At 36.0% G+C, this 24,597-nt stretch overlaps 1 protein-coding gene across 1 annotated transcript in view; it reads right to left on the reverse strand.

The window, feature by feature from the left end:
• Positions 1–24,597, reverse strand: part of LOC150076296 (paired mesoderm homeobox protein 2B-like) — a 126,302-nt gene that overhangs the window by 100,200 nt on the left and 1,505 nt on the right. Inside the window, exon 2 of the mRNA XM_090387590.1 lies at positions 20,068–20,264. Within this exon, the coding sequence (XP_090243716.1) occupies positions 20,068–20,264 (197 nt within the window). The remainder of the gene's footprint in view (positions 1–20,067; positions 20,265–24,597) is intronic.

A 24,597-nucleotide genomic window follows, 5' to 3' on the forward strand; every position in this document is an offset into this window, starting at 1 on the left:
TAACCTGGGAATAATTGTGCAGTCAGATATGAGGTTTTCTGAGCAGTGCAGACAGGCAGCCAAAGAAGATCATAGGGTGTTGCTGTCAATGATATACGGAAATTTTGCTAGTAGGGAAAAGGAGGTGATTATCCCTTCGTCCTCCCTACACGGGTGTAGGGAGGACGGCGATTATACCAACCGTGCTATCCTAAAGACACATTTTTCGGTAGTTACTGTACGTTTGCTCAATAATAGTTATTAGCATTAGTAGAGGCATATGATGCAAAAAGCAAGCTTATGTAGCATCGGCCAAAAATAAAAAAAAAAAACATTTCACACATCCATTCTTTCGAAACATTCGTCCAGTTCCTCCTTGAATTTCTTTAAGCTATCAACTTTCATAATGACAGATGGAAGTTTGTTCCAGCAATCAACAACCCGCTGGCTAAAGTCAAATTTCCGCACATCTATTCTTTAACTGTCTTTCTTCAATTAGAATTTACACCCCCCCCCCAAGGTTCGTAATTTGAGCAAGAGGAAGAATCCCATCAGCATTCAGCTTGCTCAACCCATTCAAGGCCTCATACATCTCACAGGTACCTAGTCTCCAGACGCTGCAATTTGAAGAACTTACGCCTTTCTTGGTAAGACCACCCCTTCGTTCACCTCACCAATCTTGTTGCCCTTCCCGATATTCGCTCAAGCAACTCTACATCCTTCCTAAAATGAGGCCGCTTGACTTGTACGCGGTACTCAAGACCTGGCCTGACGGAGGAATTTTTATGGTCCTTTTTCACAACGTGGCTGAGTTAGTATTAGTATTAGTAACGGCCGCATGGTGCAAGAAAGCCTATGGCTTATGCTGCACCAGGCAAAAAAAAAATCTAAACAAAACAATGATAAAACAAAAAATAAATAACTAAAAAATAAAAATAAAATAAAATAAAATAAAAAGGAAATTAAACCTATTATCCTATGCGCTTCCCTTACCCGAAAGTACTATCCAGATGACTTTTGAATTTCCCTAAACTGTCGGCCTCTACCACCCATGAAGGCAGCTTATTCCAGTAATTTATAACTCGCTGGCTAAAATAAAACTTCCTGCAGTCCAATCTAAACATTTCTCCCCCCCCCGTAACTTGAATTTATGTCCCCTAGTTCTAGCATCATTTATAATCTGGAAAATTTTGTCCTCATTCATTTTACTGATGCCACTCAGAGCCTTAAACACCTCAATCAAATCTCCTCTAAGGTGTCTAGTTTCCAAACTCTGCAACCCACATATTCGAAGTCTTTCTTCATAAAGACGCCCTTTTGCCGATCTCACCAGGCGAGTTACCCTTCTTTGCACCCTTTCAAGAAGCTCGATGTCTTTCTTTAGGTGCGGTCTCCATACTTGAACACAGTATTCCAAGTGTGGTCTAACATAAGCCTTATATAATGGGATTATCACGTCCCTATCTCTACTTGCAAAAGTTCGATAGATCATCGATAGGACACCATGGGCCTTCCTTGCAACCTGTTTACAATGCTCAGAGAATTTCACGTCTGACCGTATCGTAACACCCAAGTCCCTTTCCTCCAGTACTGGGTTTAGTTGAACTCCAAGTGAATAAGTTTTTTTGGGATTACTGTTTCCCAGGTGTAATACTTTACACTTTGTTGGATTAAAGCACAGCTGTCATTTTTCTGACCATTCCTGAAGGCTATCTAGGTCTCTCTGAAGAAGCTCAGCTTGACAGTGATCATTAACTACTCTACCAATTTTAACATCATCTGCAAATTTAGACATCACGCCCTCTATCCCTTCATCAATGTCGTTTATGAAAATTAAAAACAACAGTGGTCCTAATACTGATCCTTGGGGAACCCCACTTCTTACATCAACCCAATCTGAGGAATAGCCATTTATCACAACCCCTCTGCCTCCTGCCCTGAAGCCATCCTTCTATCCATCTAAGGATTTTCCCAGTGGTTCCAACCTGTTCCAGCTTATAAAGCAACCGCTCATGTGGGACTGAGTCAAAAGCTTTGCTGAAATCTAAATAAAAATGTCGAAATTATTCCCTAAATCCAGCTTGTGAGTGACCCTTTCGAAATAGGGAACCAGATTTGTTAAACATGATTTTCTCTTTACAAAACCATGCTGAGTATCCTTGAGAATTTCAATTCGATCCAAATGATCCTGAATTCCACTTGATCACTGCCTCCATGATTTTGCCTACTACTGAAGTCAGACTAACAGGTCGATAATTTCGAACTTCATTTTTATAGTCACCCTTATGTATGGGAGATACATTTGCACTTTTCCAATCCAAGGGAATCTCCCCAGAGTCTAGTGATGCTCGCATAATTAGTCTCAATGGTTCAATGCACTCGCTTGCCGCCTCCCTTAAGATTATAGGGTATATTCCATCAACTCCAGGAGCCTTACTGGTCTGTAGGCTCGAAAGTTTTTTCATTAAATAATCTTGCGAAATTTCAATATCATTAATTACATATTTTTTAACTTCGCTCCCACAATTTCCCATTGCCACAAAAGGCTTTTCATTTGTAAATATCGATGCAAAATAACTGTTGAGTTCATCTGCAACGGCAGCTGGTGTATTTAATACTATCCCCTTTCCCTTACGTAAAGGTCCGATCTGGTTTGTCCTGCTCTTCTTGGCATTTATATATGTGAAGAATTCTTTATCCCCCCTCTTTGCTCTGTTTGCTAGTGATTTCTCATAAACTGCCTTTGCCTGTCGAACCTTTTCTGTGGCTCTATTACACATCACCTTGTGGCTGTTATAGGCTTCAGTACTTTTTATTGCTCTGTAACCTTTCCATGCCACCTTTTTCTGCTCAAGTAATGTGGCAACTTCACTATTCATCCAACTTGGAACCCTTCTCGTGGAGTATTTTTTTAATGGTATATACGCATTCAAGGTATCTGTGATTAATGTTTTAAAAGCGTACCACAGTTCAATTGTATTCATTCTCTGCGCGATATCTACCCAATTAATAGAGGCCACGTAGTACCTTAAGGCACCGTAATTTCCTTTTCTGAAATTAAAACCCATTCCTTTGCCTTTTACTTCTGCTACCTCTCTCGTCATCATCCACCGTATTACTCCGTGATCACTTCCTGCTACTGGTTCCTCTACTGTCAGCCCTGTTATGTCATCTGATTCATGTGTGATGATGAGGTCTAGGATATTCTTTTCTCTAGTACTTTCCCTGACATGTTGATACAAATAACAGTCATCTAGCTGATTTAAAAATTTTGTTCCCCGTGTCGAGTTTCCTTCCCATTTACTCCAATCAATTAGAGGCAAATTGAAATCACCCATAATAAGGCATTGACGCTTACTTGCCCATTCCATTTGCATGTAGAGGCTTTTGTCATAATCTTCACAATCACCTGGTCTGTAGATTACTCCTACTCGCATCATACCTTTGTTTCCGACTATCTCACACCATACAGACTCTGTACTAGCATGTGAAATGTCTGAATCCGGGAAAGCTATCGTCGCACTCAGGCTGCTTCTGATAAGAAGCATTACCCCACCACCCCTTCTATCTAACCTATCCTTCCTAAATACATTATACAAGCCGTACTGAAACTCATCATCCCCAATTTCCGGGTGGCACCACGTCTCTGTAAGTCCTATTATGTCCGCGTTACTTGTTTTAACCAGCAGTTCGAATTCGCTCATTTTATTGACGACACTTCTAACGTTACTGTATAAACAATTAAGATTTACTGTTCTTGTATATTTAACAACCCTAACACAACCCTTGAAGTTTTTTAGGCTCTCTTTCCTGATATTAGCTACCCGCTCACGTGAAACGTCTTTGCCCCCAGAACATCTAGATAATACGTCCAGTTGGGGTAACAGATAAGAACTCTTAAGGTATGTGCAAGAGTTACATTGACCAATATTATCAGATAAACGCGTGTCAGTATTACCCACATCCCCCCTAACTAGCAGTTTCCCTGAACCTTTAAAGGTATCCTCAATAATACTGGCAAAAACTTTTGCACTACCTTCGTTTAAGTGTATCCCGTCTCTTCAAAACAAATTCCTTCTACCTACAAGTGTGGGCCATGCTGATAGAAATTTACCCCCTAAAGCCTTGCAGATTCCTTCAAGTCTTGAGTTAATCCACAAGGCTCTTAACATATAATCCCTAGAGTTAGTCGGCCTCGGGCAAGGGTAGCACGGTTTTTTCTTCTTCCAGAAAGTAGGGATTTTATGTCTTGCAAACAGGCAATTTGACCATAGAACAGACATAGTATATCTACAGAACGCAATTTACAGACATTATATACGGTGCGATATGGCCTAAGTCACTGATGCACCTAAAATATAACAAACAAACAAACAAACCTAAAAAGGTAAAAAAACGTTCACGTATTTTAGAGAATATAAAATAAGCATCACTGATTGAGTAAGCTGTTGAATAAACTCGGCTGAAATAGCCAGGATAAAGAGATAGCTCCAGTCGAAATATATTTTGTTGACACTGTTAATAACGGGAACAGGGAGAAAAAACCTGTCAAACGCAGCAGTTCTGTTGTTAAGTAAATTATAGCCTACTGTTGTACACATATACATGGTGCTTCGAGATAAAATAATGAGTAAATATTTATATTAATGGTCCCAAGGGTGCGCTCATAAGTGTATTGTTCATTGAAGTATGTGTTCACGAGCTGATCTGTATGTCGTGCGAGCTGAAAACCGGAATAACTCATAAGAAAACCCTGTCTTCCGCACTGGACCGGCTAACTAGGGCCTCGAATGAAGAGGAACTTAAGAAATTCCTCCAGTCATCAATAGAAATCAAAGATCTCTAGAAACGAGTGGCAGACGGCGATGTATGGTGCTCATCTGACTGCCACGGAAAGGGTGGCATATTGAGACATGGGAAAAAGAAACCTGACCTTCACATCAGTCCAAACATATGATATTCTGCAGATTTAAGTATTTTAAGATTAGTGGACGCTGCCACAGCTCAAATTTCTGCATCATACAATATTATTGGTAAAATATGTTTTGATATTTCGTTAGATACTTGTCGGAGGTATGCACTAAATTCTGTTTTAACAGCCGGATGTTTTTGATAGTTTAATCTTAGCATTCCAGAGGTAAGTTTTAAACAAAAGTTTCGAGTCAAACACAATACCAGATCCTCCTTTTAATAATTTACAACTTTTAATCTGGTGATCAGCGAGGTCAGGACAAAAAGAACAGGGCAGTTTCTTTCTTGTTATGGATATATGTGATGATTCGAAAGGATTGATGGAAAGTCCAAATTGACTTAAAATAGTTGCTAAGCGCTTTCAGGCGATTGATCAGTGATCATGATATTATTTTCCTCGGCAAAATCGAGACTCGGACCAAATTTTTAAGTCACTGGCATTAGTAATAAGAGAATTTTCATTTTCAGGGAAGGAGGAATGAGAACTGAGAACAGAATGGCAGACAAGGTTCCACTCTGGGGAACATGTATAGTGACTGTTGTAGACAGGGTAGAAAACGCGTTAAAAAAGAATCAAAAGTTCTGTTGTAAAGCGAATGAGAAATAAAGCAAGAATGTCTCCACAAGTGGCGTAGTACTGGGAGAGAAAAAAGATGAGTTGCGAAGGTCTAACGGCATCAAATGAAGATGATACATCGAGTAAAGTAATGTTCAACTAAGAGCTATTGTGCACGGATTCAGTGGCAATAAAGGTGGTTTGTAATGAGTTAGTGATGGCGGCAGCTCCTTTTCTGATGTAGTGAATTTGCGTAACAGAACTTGGAAGGATTTAATTGGTAAATGATAGAAGCAGAATTCTTTGCTTAAGTTTTAGAACGTATCAGGATATGGCTATGGGTTGGCAATATGCTAGTCAAGAAGGATGAGTTGCAAAGTTGTTTAAAATTGTAACATAAGATTTATAATGCCTGATACTGCACTAGCATACATTTATGCACCGGTAACATCAACAATAATATTGATAACCATGTCAAGCGAAACAGACATTTCATTTGATATGGTAAGTTTTATTATTCACTACGAAGACAACAAAAAGGGGTGTCCGAATACAGACTTATTTTATTAAGTCGAAGTTTAAGTAAACAGTGGATTTAAGGAGGCAAACTATTCAATTTCCTTATTCAATCTTCTTATTATAAAAAGCATAACTTCTGTTTGATTTTTTATGGATGGAAAAGAATGGATCACACAAACCCAAAACCGCTGTGAGGTAATAGAAAACACGGTAAACACAGTTCAAGTCTGTTGAAGCCTAGTTTTTAATCGAGAAATTACGGTATTTTTAAGTATTGAATACTTGAGAAATATGTTAAATGAAATACATAAATGGAAGAGTAACAGATGCCGATAAAATTCGCTTACAGACAAAGGCGGTTACTGAAATATCTGAAAAGAAATAAATGCATGTACTGCTGATAAAATGTAGAATTACATGAGTCAATGAAAAGTTTTATATGTTTATTTTTGTCAAATAAAATTATAAACTGTTATACATAAAATAACAGTTTAATGTTCGTATATTATGGCAAAGATATCCACAGAAAACTGACAAAGTTTGCTGATGATTTGAAGGTAGGAAGAGCGGTTAACAATTCGAGTGAGACCATGATGCTTCAAAAAGATTTCTTGCATATATGACACGAAAAATGGCAATTTAAGTTTAATGCTTCTAAATGTAAATTTATTCATTTGGGGAACAGAAATTCTGGAGTTCCATCCATATTAGTTAGTTAGAGAGAGAGAGAGAGAGAGAGAGAGAGAGAGAGAGAGAGAGAGAGAGAGAAGCTAAAATGGGTTTAAGTCTAAAAAGACACGTATTACGATTCAGTCTGACATGAAAGTTTCCATGTAGTGTAAGCAGGCGGCTAGAAAGGAACACTGTGTTCATGATTTATAGGATTTTTGCTAGCAGCTAGAAGGACGAAATCGTTCTATCTATACAAGACGACAATTAGACGTATCTGGAATACTGTATTCAGGTCTGGAGACAGCTAAAAAAGACGTAGAACCTCAGGAGAGGATTCAAAGAAGGGCAGTCAGATTAGTCAGGAGTGAAAGAGTAGAAAAATAAAAATTTAATTAATTTTATTATTTTTTTATTTTTTGGCTGATGTACAAATGCTTTCCAACTGTACACAATGGAAAAAATGAAACGAAAGAAAAGATTGTGAAACTAAAGCAGTCGGCGAAACTTAAACATTTTCTAAGCTTCATTTATGTATTTATTTATTTTTTTCGATCAAGTGAAGAGTCACAAATTCACGTTTAAGATCGCTCGCTAGTTGTGCATTCTGATTTATAGCCTAACAGATTCTATAATAGTCTAAAATTTGGAGAAAGTAAAAATGAATCCGGTTAGGTCTCGTTCCGTGTGTTCCGGTGGCTACGATTACTGCGATCTCAAGCTTGGACACTTCTCAGGCTCTGGGATTCGTATCTTCGATAGCACGCTCATCACCCTGAATTCCAAATGACTATTCTCGAATTCGATGAAAAACTGCTTAACCATTCTGATTTATAGCCTAACAGATTCTATAATAGTCTAAAATTTGAAGAAAGTAAAAATGAATCCGGTTAGGTCTCGTTCCGTGTGTTCCGGTGGCTACGATTACTGCGATCTCAAGCTTGGACACTTCTCAGGCTCTGGGATTCGTATCTTCGATAGCACGCTCATCACCCTGAATTCCAAATGACTATTCTCGAATTCGATGAAAAACTGCTGAACCTACCCCCCCCCCCCCACACACACACACCAATGGGTACGCAAGTTCCCATTACTGCTCTAAGGGGAGTGATACCAAACAAAAAAAAAAAAATTAAAAGGCGAGAATCCCTTCTCTCCTTTTGCGGGAGACAGAGTCGAGGCAATTTTTCAATGAATGACAATAACCACATTCCGATTGGAAAGTATTTTATTCAGAGAGTAGGGAGAAATTTCTATTTCGCCAACAATCATTAAATTTTAACGGGTAAAGGGTTTCGGGATCATAATATAAGAGAGTAACAAAATAAATTCAACACTTGTCTCCTGAGGAGGGGTTTCAGTAAACCTCGGAAGAAATGTTTTTAAGTAGTTTTTATATATGAAAGTGTTAATCGCACTTTGAATGCCCAGCAACTCCATACCTTCTCGATATACATCCTAACTTCGAAAGCGTAGTAGAAATAATCCCATTTGACATCTAAATAATTCCCTGAATTGCCGCATAGCGCCAAGTAGCTTGTTTTCGGTATCCCGCATAACCACATTCCGACGTAATCGTGAGGAAGCGCGTCCCAGCTTGGAAATCAGTGATCCAGAAAATTAGACATTTGTGGTAGAGATAATTTCACGCAGTGATGCGCGATAGCGCAGTTGCAAACTTGAACTTAATTTCCGATTTGAGATCAGGAATTTTACCTAACAAATAATACCACAATAATAAAATATACCTTGGTTACTTGTAAATTTAGTGTAAACGACTAATTATATATATTTCGAAGACAATTTATTTGCTCAAATAACTTCTATACTATACGTAGTTTCTGTTAGATATTAATTTTTACACTAAACCTTATATAGAAAAATATTTGAAAACTAGAATTCTGAATATCTTTCTGGCGAGTATTTCGAGTTGCAATGACTGATATTAAAATCCAAGAAAACTATTCTTAAAAAACAATTCTTAATATGGAGTTATTGTCTACGTGATATATATATTTTTTTCTTGAAGCCAGAGCATTCCTACACATACACAAAACACATTTACAGCTCAACGTATGGGGTAGAAATTTATCGTCCAAGAAATGGTTGTGAAACAGGACTAACAAGCTACCAAGCGCTCACCCGTGTATTGATTTTCTTATGAAATAATGGTGTAGCGATGGATGAGCGTAGTCTGTACAGCGTTAATTGAGAAAAAAAGGCTAATGTTATCGGTTCTTTTTGCTCGTAATGGAATTCTTTATAAGGATTCTGTCATACAATAGCCATGACAGCAGGTTTTACAGCAATGATATTAAACATTTATGAGAATAAGTCAAGAAGAAAACCCAGAATCGCCAGAGCAGTTTCTGAGATCAAAAACAAGACTGTTAACGTGAAGAGAAGCCGATAGTGCTGCAGTACACGCCGGGATTTTCAGACAGATGTTGAAATGAAATTTATGAACATGAAAATTGATGTATTATTGAAATATCCATCAATTCGTAACTTTCGAATAACAAATATAGTAAAATATAATATGTATTTCACATGATTTCTCCTTTATTCTTCGTCGTATTTAGAACATGTCGATAGTTTAACATTAAACGATGCCCATAAACTAAACTTCTATAAATCGCTATTTTTTGTAAAATTCATTAATGGTGAATGACACTGATGTAGTAACGATAATGAGGACGTGACTTTTGATAAAGTATTTCTTCCATCTCGAGTTCGTCCAACTGATTTTTGATGTTATATTTTGTTGGACCTGTGCTTTTCTCAGTTTTGTCGATATCATAAGTGTTGCAGCTATATAAAGCTGCAACACTTATGATATCGACAAACTCAACATAAAATACTACGAAAACTTGCTTATAATGATGGTGCATGCATTTTCCATTTCCCACAGCTAAAACAGAGAGTTGTTAAATCCGAAACCGGTAAAAAAAAAAAAAAAAAAATTTAAGCGGAATTAGAAGTTAAGTGTGGCTTGCAAGATTAATAAGAATAACCCATAGAAGTAGTAGAATGCATTGTCTGTAAATTGTGTGTGTTTTGGAGTCCATTTTCTGTTTGCTAGACGAAAAACCCGAATTTTCGGGGGGAAAAAACCACGTTACCCATGAGACCGACTAACTCAGCGAAGTAGAAAAAAGCCCATAAAAATTCCTCACGTCATCGACGGAATCGAACTCAGATCTTTTCCACACGGGACTTTCTCTATGGTCAAAATAGTATTAAAAAACATTCTTATACACAGATGAGTGGGAAAAAAATCAGTTTCTCGCTAAAACCAAAATACTGCTGAAGTCTGCGTCGTTATAAACGAGTTCCGTTGTGTATTCAGCAATAGGTAGCGAAGTATTATCGATAAATAGGAATGCTAAGCACTATTTCTTGCAATCTTCTGATAAAAGGACACAATTCTCAATCGAAGTGATGATTTCTTTTACACGTGACATTTATTTATAAATTTTAAAACAGAAATCATTCAAAGTTATTAGAATGATTTCTGTTTATAAATAAATGTTTGTCTTCACCCTAAAAGTTATATTTTGCAGAGAACACACACCCATACACGATGACAATGCGAGGAGTTTACATTTAGAAAGATTGATTTGAAGATATGAGAAGGATATGACTATTGCTGATAATATTTAAGACAAATAAAGATCAAAATGAATTATGCTCTCAATTACATAACGATAATAAATTGGTTTGTTTTCAGCATTACGTTACAGAGCCTTTGCCGATTCCTTATTTCACGTGCACATGGGAATAATTGTGCAGAGATATGAAGTCCTCTGAGTAGTGCAAATAGGCTTCTGCCAAGGCATTTTTGTCAATGATATATAGAAATTTTGCCAGGGCAAAAGGATGTGATTATCCCGTTGTACAAAGGCAATGGTTAGGCCGCATCATGAGTACTATATACAGGTCTGAAGGCCTCATTCTAAGAAGGATGTGGAGCTGGTGGAACGGGTGCAGAGAAGACCAACGAGATTAGTGAGGAAACAAAGGGTATTTTTACCAGAAAAGGCAATATTCTCCAGTACAGGAATATTTAGCTTTTGCGTTGGACCGTTGAGACACCAGTTGTAATCGTTTTACATGCGCAGTTTCTATAGGCTTTGTATATTTTTTATAGGTTTTCTATTTATTTATATCAACGCAGAGATACAACTGGCTAATAATAATAACTTTCATTATTATCGTTATTATTTTGTATGCTGAAATGTATCTACCAGTTATATATTGTATTTTGGTTTTTTGTGTAGATCATTACAGGGGAACAAGGAATCGGCAAAGATGCATTAACAATAACATTAACAATAGCAGTTTTATTACAGTAGTGTAATTGTGTGGATAATTCGCTTTCTCTTGGAGGAAATAACCAACGAATACGTCTCGTTTATGAGCATGATTAAGTAAAACATATATTTACAACATTCCTATTAAACACATTACAGATTCATGAAAGAAAACAACACACACACACAAAAACATAACTGACGTATTTATGACTACAATGATGGCATTGGTATTAACATCCTTCACAGCATCCTTTAAATGACATAAAATAAACGCATATTTAGAACAATCGTCTCTTTAGGAATATTCAGGAACATTGAAGGTTTCTATTTATATCTATAATTAGAAAGAAGATATAAGCATATTGAAAATTTTTCAGCTAAATTCATCAAAACAGTCCTGCCAGTATTAACTGTTCAAGTTATTGCAAATATTTTTATATACAATGAGCAGCGTTTTCAGTCACGCCGTTATGACCTTTATAGTCATCAGTCGGCTGGTTATCCTTTTTTTCTTTTTTTGGATAACTGAAAGGCTGGCATCCCAAGTGAAGGCATGTAGATCAGCCACTAAAAGCTTGAGAGAACCAGACAGCTAATGTTCTCCTTAACCATCTCATTTATTCAAGGAGGGGAGTATTATACATCTCTTTAGGCGCTTCGATTTAGCGTACTGACTAAAATACTAATCCCGTGCAATCTTGACTTTCTATTCCCTTAACTAGCCGATTCACGCACGTCTCTGGTTTGCATGTTGGTTTCCTCATACTTTAACACTATTAGGGAGGCGGATATATTTAAGTCTCATACAGTGTAGAAATGGCTTGGCTTTCTGCACTGTATCCTCTGCAATTTCTTGGGCTCAGTGACTTCAGTTTGGCCTCAAATAATATTTAGTTACCTAATCAATCACTTTCTTTTTTCTGTCATTTTATCGCGTCTTTGTTTTCCCACAGGTGGAAATTTATAGGTGAGCTACTATCTCTTCTTCTCACCTTAAATAATGAATTTAGTGTGTGATGAACATCAACGTTGAATGATATCCTTTTATAGAAGGTCATGAAGAGCATCACTGATAATCATGACCTTCTAAATCCAACTTTAGATTTAGTTTTTCCAAGACTCGTTAAAGTAGATACTGCTTTGTTGAGGGGAGGATATTTAGATGGTTAATTTCGAAGTATACACATGCATATCTTGCACTCGACCATCTGCTAAACAAGTAACTCTACAAAGTTGCTAAACGTGTGATTATATATCACACACAAACATGGTTTTGTTGTATTAGTGGCAATTGTACAATTTGATTTTTTTTTAAATCGTACGTAAATTTTTACCGCGAGATTTTTTTTTAATTGCAGTAATGCTTTCTCACTGAAGATCATTCACTGAGTCCTCAGCCGATGTTCAACTGAAAGGCAAATTCTGTTATCCACGGAATTTGTCTAAGTTTATTCCGTTATCCAAAGTTGCTAATATCTTTTTATTAGAAACAACATCATCAACAACAACAGCAGAAGCAGCACCACTTGTGAAGCGCTATACAATTTAAAAGGAAAGTAGGAAGGGATCAGGGAGAGACCAGGAAGTCTCTCCAGGATCGAAATCGAACATGACTCGTAATTTTGATTTAATTTCGACTACAGCGTTGGAATATCCTTTCAATCCTATGGTATGGTACTGCGTATGGAAAACGCGGCCCAATTTTGAGGGTTAAAGGCAAACATTCAGAGGCTCGTTGAAGTGAATACTGCTTTGTTGGGGGGGGGGGGGGAAGGATATTTAGATGGTTAATTTCGAAGTGCACAAATGTGCACCTTGCTGTGTTTTGAAATGGAAGTTTTGGTTACATACACTGCTTGGCTGTGCATTTAGACAAAATAAATTTGCTGAACTGTGAATAAGGAGAGACTTTCTTATTCACAGTTCGGCATACAGAGACCACCCAATCAGCTGAGGAGATGCCGGTGTGCTTTGAAACACGCTGGATTTGTTAGAGATTTTGTCCTCTTTTGTTTCAGACAGCTGGTATTTCTCGTTTTATGTCTACCTCATCTTTCCTAAGCTCAAACATTTTGCTCGTCTACCAGAAGCTTTTTTTGAAATTTCGATTTCTTTTTTTTTTTAAATCTCATGATTAACTAGCTGTTCTGGCTGTCTCTCAGATTTTTAAATGCATAACAGACTCACTTATTCAGGTGATGTTATACAAATTAAAAAGATATTAGCGAATCAGGCATAGTCGTTGTCGTGGATAACAGAATTTGCCTCTAAGTTGAACCTAATCCCAAACCTTAGCACCAAGAACTTCAGTGAGAGCAGAAAATCTTATGATCTCAATCGAACACAAATAATTCTTACAAAATGTTGACTGTGAGATAACTTCGCCTGGGTAGTGGGCATAACGAGTTCTATAGGGCGGATTATACATATATTAAGGATTTGAACTAATTTAATTCTTGAACTATGAAGAAGGGGATATGAGCTCACCCTTTCCTTTTCTGTGTTCCCACATCTACACCTCCCTCCTGCGTGTAGGAGGGAGGTGTAGATGTGGGAACCAAAGGATGCACCTTTCCCCTAATACTATTGGTTCTCTTCTACAACAAAATATAAGATAATCAATGGCCTGTAGAAAGTAAAAATGAGTCTACGAATACTGATAAGAAATCTATCGTATCTTTGATCACATAGAATGAATTAATAATTATTTCTGGCACAACTGCCATGATAGCAGCATAAACATCATCAATGCTTACAATAAAGTTCATTGGTTATTTCTGTCCCCAAGTAATGAGCAACAGTTAAGATGTAATGAATGGATTCCTATTCTACTGAATGAAGTCTGCCTCTCACAAAACATGGCAGAACAAAACCAATTCAATACTACCACATGTATATACAACATTTTAATCTGACATTCATCATCATTTACTTAAACATAATTAGTAAGAAGTTAGTATACATAAACTACTATATAAATATACAAGTTCACAAAAAAAAAAAAAAAACACCGAGTTCTTCCTTTACTTATTCCTATCATACAATTAGCATAACCACCAAACCAAGAGGGCCTGCCTAACGTAAACGAGTATACCTTGTATAAAATATGGTCCATAAATAATGGATATCTGATATAAATGGTAGAATATTAGGTATTTATGAAAGCATATATAAAGAATGTAAATAAACCCTGAATAAATTTTACATATAAAAACATTACGGTTCTTGTACCCTGTCTTGTAAGCTCCATTAATTCTACGAGGTTGTGCCAGAATACAAAAAGAAAAGTTTATTTTTTTTTATATAAATAAAGGACATCTTTTAAGATTTCCGAATAGTCGGTTTAACATTAAGCTATCATTTTTCAAGCACAGTCAAAATAGTCTTAATTTGCCTTTGCGAACATACTTCGCAATCCGTCGTTTAAGGCGTACACGTCACTACGTCAAAGACGTGTTCACATTTGCAAAAGTGTACTCTTTAATTATTTGGTCTGTTTTGTTGTATGTCCGTATGCAATGGTTTGTTTTGTACTAAAAACAAACTAAAAAAGCGCCCATAAATTTTATTTGGAATTTCAAACACCAAACTAGTAGAAGCGTAAACACAAGCAGGTGGACAATGTGATGCAAACAGATGCTTTCTACATTGATGGAGGGTTTCTTTTTTCTTTTTTTTTTTTTCTTCTTAACACAATGCAACTACTTTTGGCTAGAATGAGCAGTTTATATGGTTTATTGTGTATATATTTGCATAGCGGCTTTACACATTGTCACATTGGCCAAATTCTGCACATCTCGCTATAGTGTCCGTAAAGATTAATTTTTATCGTAAATGTCTATTCGTATTCCTTCCAGCTTTTCGAGGGGTCGAGATAAAAAGAATTAAATAAATAAGTAAATGAAATTAGGAAAAAAATAATCTAATTAGAGTACCCAAGGGTTTATTATATATAAGCACTATTTCTTTCTTTAATGTGAACTATAAAAGTAGGTGCTAGCTACCTCAATTTTCACTCCTTTGTCTAAGGATGGGAGGAAAGAAGTACGAAACTAGGTTTCAAGAAGGAAGATCACGACAACCATTTATATAGCCGTTATACCTATCACACCTCTTTTCCTTTCCGGGGTGAGTGGGGGAAATACTAAGTATAAATAGCATAACGCCGGATTAAGCAATGATATGGTCGAGATGGAAATTGAACAAACATAACGAAATCAAAACTAAGCTATAAGCCTCACTTCAACGATAGTGAGCATTGATAAAGAAGTGAAGAATAAAAGATTGATCTAAGATGAGGATGAACTGTCTTTAGTGATAAAAGTTTGGGAACTGCGGTATACTTATACTCTTTAAATAATGATGTCAATATTTCAAGCAGTCACGATGTGGACAGTCTTAATTTGTCTTCGTGATGTCATCAAAAGAGGTGACTGAACTTCGGATCCTGACTAGCATTTCATACGAATAAACAAATACATTCTTAGAAGAGTATAATACTAATTAAATTGTACTTTCGTTCATTAAAGTTAAAAATGAAAATAAATAATAGCAGACTGTATAACAGAATCCAGAGATCAGGGAAATTGAAATGATAATGCCTTGGAGGTAAGCTTGATGAATTGGCACCAAGAAAACGCGGACCATGAGGTGTGAGTGTATGTTGTTTAAATTAAGAGTGTTCTAAAGCCGGTTTTTTATGTTTGCGAGATGAAAGACCCAAAAGAATCTTGGTAGGGGGAAGGCCCTACACCTCCATTAATTCAGCACCATCTTCAAAAGGCCATGAACAATTCCTAGCGTTTTCGAGTGATTGAATCTGAGCTTTTCCAAATTGATGTCGAGTGACAGATTAGCTCAGTCCAATTCAGGACTCATTCTGCTAATCATTATCAGAATATGTATTCTAAGAACGCAAACTTTCTGTTGTGTCAAGCCTGCAGCGATCAGCGCTGTGATGAATGGCTGGAACATAAAAGTCTTACTGATATACTATCGGTGAAATGGAGGGGCTGTTAGCAACATTTAGCTCTGTGGATAATAGGATGTTCAATGATTTTTTTTAACTCATCCGAATGGCATGATGCGCAGAAGAAGAAGAGCATAACCATTTACACTTCCAACCGAGGTTGTAAATATGGGAGTCCTGAGCAATTTTTCCTTTCTTAAATGTAAACTTATTGAAATAAAGTCTGTACAGTATTGTTATAGTACGAAACCAGAAGCATCGAAACATCATACTATTTTTTTTTTTTTTTTTGTATATTTCTTAAGTTTAATAATGCTGAAGACATCTAATGTAATAAAAAAAAAAAAAAAAAAAACAGTTGAGAGCCAAATAGTGAAGAAGCGATAACTATACTTGCTATATTTTCGTTTGAAGTTAAAGGTGGTTGTCATGATTATTTTTGTGAAAAGAAGTTTTAAGCTGACTAGCACAAAGAATGCTTATAGAAATTGATGTTTTATGAAGTTCCATAACCGAGTTCTCAATATAAGGCCAATTTGGGTTAACCTGAACAATTTTTTCGTCATTTTGAGATACGAAAGTTCTTTCATTCCTTCCCCTTTTTTTTTATTTTTACTCTGTCAGAGAAGAGCATGATCAAAATAACTGAATACGCTCAGCGTACATTCCGAAAAATCTCTGGCAGATTTTACATTCTCCCGCCTTCTGCCCAGTTGAAGATGCAATAAAATACTATTAACATTTTCTGAATCTTTATTTAGAAATTAACTATGCGTAAGTATCTAAAACTGATATTTACAAAAGTTTTCTTCAATCTTCCAAGTAAAATATTAATAGCAGTTAGGCTATGTATGAAATCCAACACACCACATGATTAAATCTGAACTAATTAATCATTCTTCCTCTAAAGGAATTGGTTTTCATTATAAGACCTTCAATTAGTGCTAATACAATATAATTTATATATATATATTTTTAGGACTTTCTACTACTCCAATCATAATCTGCCACGCTGGTCCAGTGCGGGTTGGCAGATCGACCGTATTCAGCAGTCAGGGGCTTGAACCCCGGTCTACTCAAAGAGCGTGTGCTACTGCACTCCCGCTCCTGCCCACTCGGATACGGAGGCCGTCTTTACTTTACTACTCCAATCATTGATAAAATTCCCGAATTATTTTCCCTTGCAGGGACAAGTTTCTCCATAATATGCTATTTTACGTTGACTTCATCTATATCATACAGCGAAATCTCGTAATAACGTGCCTCGTTTAACAAAAATTTTCAGATTAGTTAAACTTTCTGAATTCCTAGAAGAAATTATTATAAAATTTTTCGAATTCCTCGCCTAGTTCCATTCCGAATATACTGTATTTATCATTTATAGATATAATTATTTAAAACTCCGATGCGTATTTAGATATGGATTGGCTTCTAAATCTTCTCCGATAGGTAAATGAGGGTTACAATACAGATCTCTTTTTGATTCTCAACTTGCATCAAAAGTAAGCGAAATTTAATAGAAGATACTCCAGTAGCAAAATCTTACGTGTGGAGATTTCTGTCCAGATGGAAAGAATTTAATGAGGGTTGTTTTTTTTTTTTTTTTTTTTTTTTTTTACATCTTGGCATGAGACCGGTTAACTTGGCCAAGTTAACCGGTTTCATGCAGTGACTGATATAAAAATAAATCCAGAAATTTGGATATTTTATTCAAAGAAACATAAGTAGTACACAAGGTTGTCGAGTTATTTTCAGACACATCACAACTTAAACCACATTACACCATATATAATGTCCGCAAATAATTGTACGTGTTCTGTGGTTGATTAGCCGTTTCCTGGACGAAATCCCCGAATTTCCGGAATGTAAAATTATTCTATCCTCGACTGAGACAGACTAACTCAGCCACGTTGTGAAAAGGACCCATAAAAATTCCTCTCTTCATTCAATTTGAACCCAGGTCTTTTCCACCCAGTGTGGGGAGTACGGTGATTACACCAACTGTGCTATCCACGACCGCACGAGACACAGAATATACGCAATTTACATAATTAACACATCTCGATATGTTTTGTGTGAATTAAGTTTCCATGTGAATTTTTTCTGTATAAAAATATAGAACACGCTGAGATCTGCTGATACGTTGTAAGGAGTTTCAAATTCATTTCAGTAGATGCTTTGTAGACGAGTCCGTTGAAGTTCTATACTAATAGCGAGGCTACGGTTTTTTGGTGGAACCAAAAAACTCATAAGTATAAGTACACTGCCGTTGAGATTGCGTGTTTGTGTGCTTTGTGTTTTGACTCTTGGGCTTCTTTGAATCACCAGACTAAATTTGGTGGCTACAAAGTAATCCGATTATCAGTACAAATTAATCATACACAGTATACCGTGTTAAAAACATTTTGCTATACTTTTTACTTTTTCTGATTGGATATATACGTATCCTATTCGTAAAAAGAAGAGCAAACAGCTTCATTTACCTTGAAGGGCTAAGGCCCAGATGATCCCCGCCCTTCTATTCCCTACCGCAAAACCGTCAAAGGAAAATATCTAGCAAGTACGCATTTATTTTGCTCGTACAATATTTTCTACTTATCCATACCTGTTCTTTAGACCACGCTTATCGTTATCTGTTGTACCTACTTTTAGATGGATGAGGATTACTTCTAACAGCTATTTTTAAGCATAAAAGTCACTAATTCCAAATTATTAGAGTCATATTTGCTTACTGTGCTATAATTTTCAGATAATCTACATAAGACTTCCTGACGTAAAAGAATTATTCTGCGTGGTTTGCAGCAAATTCGTTACTATTATAGAACTCTGGGAACTGTTAAAACAGCTGATGCCAGCTGATAAAAAGTATGATTACACAGTAGAGAAGAAAACGGCCAGATGATTTTATAATAAAAAAATTGCTTCTATATATATCACTAGTAAAATGGAATTCTAATGCAACATATATAAACATCTCAGCCTTCCATCTCAAAAACACCACGATCACTAGACCTTATATAGCAAGAAGAGGGATAAAAACCAATCAACTTTCAACCATAAAACCTGAAATTGACCTTAAACTCTCTTTAAAACTGCATTAATATATTATATGATTCTTATTATTAAGTGAATTAATGCAACGAAACGAGAGTTCAAGCATTTGTGGAAAAATCCAAAGGCCATATGAAGACATGGCCTTTGGATATTGTGCTAAAGATATATTTTATTATATATCTTCAGCTAGTGTTAATTCGGCATTAGGAGCGTAAGCAAACCTTTTATTAATCATGTAGAAGGAAAAGTCCTTCAAATATCGACGCATGTTATGCACGAGCCTAAATTTCAGAAACAAAACAGATCGTGATGGAATGATCTTAGTATGAGCCATCAGATAATCTTTAGGTCTGTTTTCAAACTTTACATCTGCTTTTAAAACAAATATTTATAATGAAACTTGAGAGACATTATGTGGGGAAACTACTGAGTAATAATATTTAATACAAGACATTTTACTATGTGAAATATTTAATCAGTTTATTGGTGCAAAAAGATAAACTGATACAATCTGAACTAAACAGTCCCAAAATGCATACCGGTTTCTAGTTGGTAAAGTATCCCTAATTAAATATCATTACATAATTATGTTTTTCTGGTATAGTTAACACCAGAAAAACAAAATTTGTACTGTACTGCCCGCCCCCCCCCTAGCATGATGCCCTGTTTAGTCATACTATCTGTTTATGCGATCCATCATGAAAATATATAAACAACGGATAATAAGACAAGTGAATGGAATTATTTCAATTATATCGAATATACCTATCTACCATGCATAACACAACGTTATTATCAACAGGGAAATCATTTTGTGTATACCATACACAAGAATTCTTCGCATTTACTATACAACTTTGAATAAATTTTATCACAAGGCAAACTTCAACCAAGTTTTATTATTATTATTATAGAGGTTTCGGAGACCTGCAAAACGTCATTAAAAATCACATTATTTAATAATATGATATTAAAACTTAAGAGAATAGAGTGGAAAAACTTTACACCAGAAAAATAAATCTTAAGTACCTTACCTGTACTCTAGCTTCTGTCAGGTCTGTCTTCATAGCAATTTCTTCCCTCGTATAGATATCCGGATAGTGCGTTTCTTGAAAAGCTCTCTCCAGCTCCTTCAGCTGAGCGCTCGTGAAGGTTGTACGGATACGCCGCTGTTTCCTTTTTTCCGTTAGGACACCTTCGTGACCTGGATAGACTTTGTACGGTAGGCCCGCTGCAAACGGAAGAGTATGGCAGGTGTAGGCGAATCACACTTTGTGCGTGCACTAAAATCATAGTGTATGTGCATATTTCTCAAAAAGTATTAATTGAAAAGAGATGAGACAACAAACACCGAATGTTGGTGTGCTTTGATTATATACACTACAATCATAAAACTTGTGACATCGCTCTATGTAATCGTATAGCGATTGTTTCAATCAAGACAATTTATAGTATATTAATCGTAGTGAAAACAGTTGAGGGGAAGCGTACTTCGCATGGGGAGGTGATAAGGTATATGCCTAACAGTGTGTATGCCAAAATACTAACAGATTTAAATCAAGCAAGGCTAAGAATTAGGATTTTGAGACCTTGCCTTCGTCGTATATCTGGGAATAAGAAAAATAAAGATAAACATTAACGGAAAAAAAACGAAAGGATGTAAATCATCGACTGTTAGAAGTAAGGATGGACACATTGACGGACCAGGAAATTAGGAAAAATCAACAAATAAACATTAAGTGTAGGTATAAAATCCATGCACACCTTTCGTCAGTCATTACCATCTCAACTTGCTAAACTGTGCCCTCTTAATTGCGGTAAAGTTCATCTAAACCTTAATGGTTACGGCACAATTATTAAAATAGAGCGTGCAACACAGACATACGAAAAACGGCCAAAAGTACGGAGAGTCGGAAAACTGAGCGTCAAGGCCGCTGGCGAGTGTCTGGATGCCGTTCACGCTGCACTGATAATTATACACAATCGGATTACCGTTAATTATACACGACACCAAATAACTTAATAAAGAAGCGATGATAGGCTGCAGAAATATCACAGCAACAAGTCCGTAAAAACGTCTTCAGCTTCAAATGAGTGGCTCTCGGCCAAAACTCTCACACGAGCCTCTCTCTCTCTCGTTGACGGACTGTTTATAACTCAACGCGATTTCTCCTCCCTCTACCTCGTCGCTTAATTGGCAAAATAATTAAATAGTTTATTAAGTTGATTTTCTTATTTTCTTCCTTAGGGCTCCTGGGATTATGTGTTTACAACAGGCTGTACAGATCAATTAGTTTAAGGCATAAACCCGACAATTATGATGTGTAGGTCCACCGCTTCTCGACAAAAATCTCGAAAAAAAAAAAAAAAAAAAAGAAATGTAGAAATATTTAAGAAAGCGCTGCTGCTGCATCTGCCTTTTGATACATTTTAAAAATCGTTAAAATTGTAACGTTAAGCTCATTGATAAAAAGAACACGTTGCCAATATACGAGACAAATGGATCGAGTAAGTTTTGAAGTTATAAAATTATTTAGAAGCGAATAACTTAGGAAACTGGACATACGAAAATCCTGTTGTAACTAACTTTGAAATAATTTTAAAATAATTTATTTAAAAGAATATATGTTCTCAATGGCACATAATGACTTAAAAAAGTACTGCTTTTTATTAGAATGAGGTACATTATCCACCTTAGCGGGTGGGTGATGAAGCACCAGGGGAAGTTGTGGCAATAGCTTGCATCGCAAACATCCTCACATCATTAAACATTAGCCTTTTGCGATATAAATCCACAAGTTTATAAAAGATATCTAAATATATTAGTAATTTAACTAACTTTTAGATGTGTTACAGCATATAACATTATGTATATAAACCTACTCGAGGACATGATGACAGGTGGACTAACAAAATAACAGAATGGTACCCAACAGGAGCTAAAAGAAAATCAGGAAGACAACAACGGAGATGGACAGATGAAATTCAACAGTTCGTGGACAGCAATTGGATGGCCATTGCACAAAACAGAAGGAACTGGAAAGTTTCTGGAGAGGCCTTCGTCTTTCAGTGGATTGAGGATGGCTAATGATGATAATGATATAAACGTACAGTTTAAAATTAAAACTTTCGAAGATCAATCTCGTATGCCATATTACATCAGATGTTTATTCTGAAATAAGATCCATATTCTTTCTGACGTTGGAAACACTTATATTTCATTCAGATACCTATTTGCAATTTTACGTGTATCTTCTAGTCAGTTTCAGAAAACTACTTATTCTAAAGAAGAATCTCACTTTTATTTTGCTATCACCGTATCATCCACACTTTTGATCCACATTTCCCTTTTCGCATAATAAAATTTCAGCAGCATGCGCATTAAGTCGATACGAAAAGTAGTCAGCAGTAATTTGCTACCTCGTATATTTTCGAGTTGTCCGGTGAATATTTCTTTTATAAAGTTGAGCTTTTGCCTCAAATCCACGACTGATTTTCGAAAGTTTTAATTCTAAGCTACAGGTTTATATACATTATGTTACAGCGCATTATATACATAATGCTGTATGCTGTAACATATCTAAAAGGTAGTTAAATTACGATAAGTACTGCGTTGGAACATGGCAGACAACTTCAATCTTAATATACATGAAATGAAATATAAGGAAAAACATCCTCACACAAAAATATATATTTGCTGATATTTGTGTATCTGAAAACAGTCGCTATTGAAGCATCTAGGTAAGAAAATGTTATCTTTACAATATTGTCTTCAGTATCTCTGCAACTCTTGACTAACTAGATAGATCACACTCTGTGGATTTTGAATAGCATCAAAAGTGAATAGAATGAAGCTGAACAGCATCGCAAGCAATGCATATTTAAAAAGCCAGGATTCTTTGAAATACAAGCAGGTCCCTTTAAAAGGTAGAAATTTTACGAACACTCTTCAGGCAAGAATTCCGACTCAGTCTTTCCGTTGTGAAGCAGACTAAACTCACCAAGCCATCGCGGTCGCCATGTTACCGCTTTGGTTTGTAGTCGATTTGAGTGCGCATATCATTAGAATGCTAATTATGAACCCCTCTTTCAACACACGAGAAAAGGTTATCGTATTCACTTACTCTTAACTTTGTTGTTTAATTTCACACTGATGGAATTTTCATGAATACATGAAGTAACGAATTATCGTATGTTGCTGGAAAGGCCTAAATTCTGGTGGAATCCTCACCTCTTTTAAAGCGGAAATGAATTACACAGTGTCAAAAGGAAATGAATAGTGCCGTTGGATTTTTCATCAGTATTTTTCCAATCCACAAACAGACATAGACAAACCTGCTTTGGAACACAATCATCATGGAAGCTAGGAAAACCCAAACAATAATTCCTCACAAATTGGGAGAGGATACAACTATGACCCAAAAAAAAAAAATAAAAAATAAAAAAAAACGAACATCGATGCCACCACATGTTCTGATACTGGAGGGCCAGTAATACAGAAATAAATTATATACAACTGTATTCTGCGTTGCAGAATCCAGAGAGAGAGAGAGAGAGAGCGAGAGAGAGAGATTCTACAATTTTTTAAAATGAAAGTAGCCGTAGTCCACATAATCATATAATACCCATGAAATCCCTTATAATGTCTCTGCAAACTGGCTGCTTCGCAAGAAGTTCATCCCATATGACATCACTCGTCTTTGTGCGCACAATGAAAAATTTCTGAACACTAAAATTTCAACAGTTATATAATGCGTTCGGCATCTCAGTATATTTTTCTCTCTGCTTTGTAAAAGGGTTTTCATAAGTATTAGCTGTCTGATGTCTTCCTTAAGCCTTTATTTCACTCATTTCAATCGAGGCTTACGAATAGGCATGTCTTTCTTGATACTACGAAAAAAAAAAAAAAAAAATAGACAAGAAAATCTGCCAAACATGCCCAAAATTTCATGGAGATAAAACGATACGTAATCATTCTTGGTTTACGTAAAACTCTATGAAAATTAAAGGAACAATTAAAGAATATCATCCTAAATGATACGAAAAGTCCAATAAGAACAAGGAATTTATACTAAAAGAATAATTTCTAAGGATCAGGACCATAAAAAGATCTGCATACCCACAAAAGGGGGATGTGAATAAAAGCAGAAGCTAATAAAAGTACTTTTTTTTTTTTTCTAACAGCATTGTTTTATTTCCAAGATTGGTTATCATTTTCCTTGTCCACCAGTGTTGATAGCCAACACTGGTAGACAAGAACAAAAAAACTGCTGATAGCAATGATGAAAGCGTTAAGGAAATAGAAAATACATTTATTGAGATGATTTTTTCAGTAAATATGTGTCTTACAACAGGAAACTCATCGTGCATGATTTGAAAAACACTCTTGGGAACATTCTTGATGTCTTACAGATTTTCAGCTATCGATATAGTGAGAAATCAATTGCGCATTCCTCTACTTGGCAGCGCATTTTATAATATAAATTAAAATATTTTATAAAACCTAAAACTGAAAACTTAACTTCAAAATAACAGGTTATTTTGAAGTTAAATTCTCAGGATAA

The sequence above is a fragment of the Mastigoproctus giganteus genome, chromosome 13 (genome assembly GCF_048544385.1).
Source record: "Mastigoproctus giganteus isolate SK-2022 chromosome 13, ASM4854438v1, whole genome shotgun sequence".
Taxonomy (NCBI): Eukaryota; Metazoa; Arthropoda; class Arachnida; order Uropygi; family Thelyphonidae; genus Mastigoproctus; species Mastigoproctus giganteus.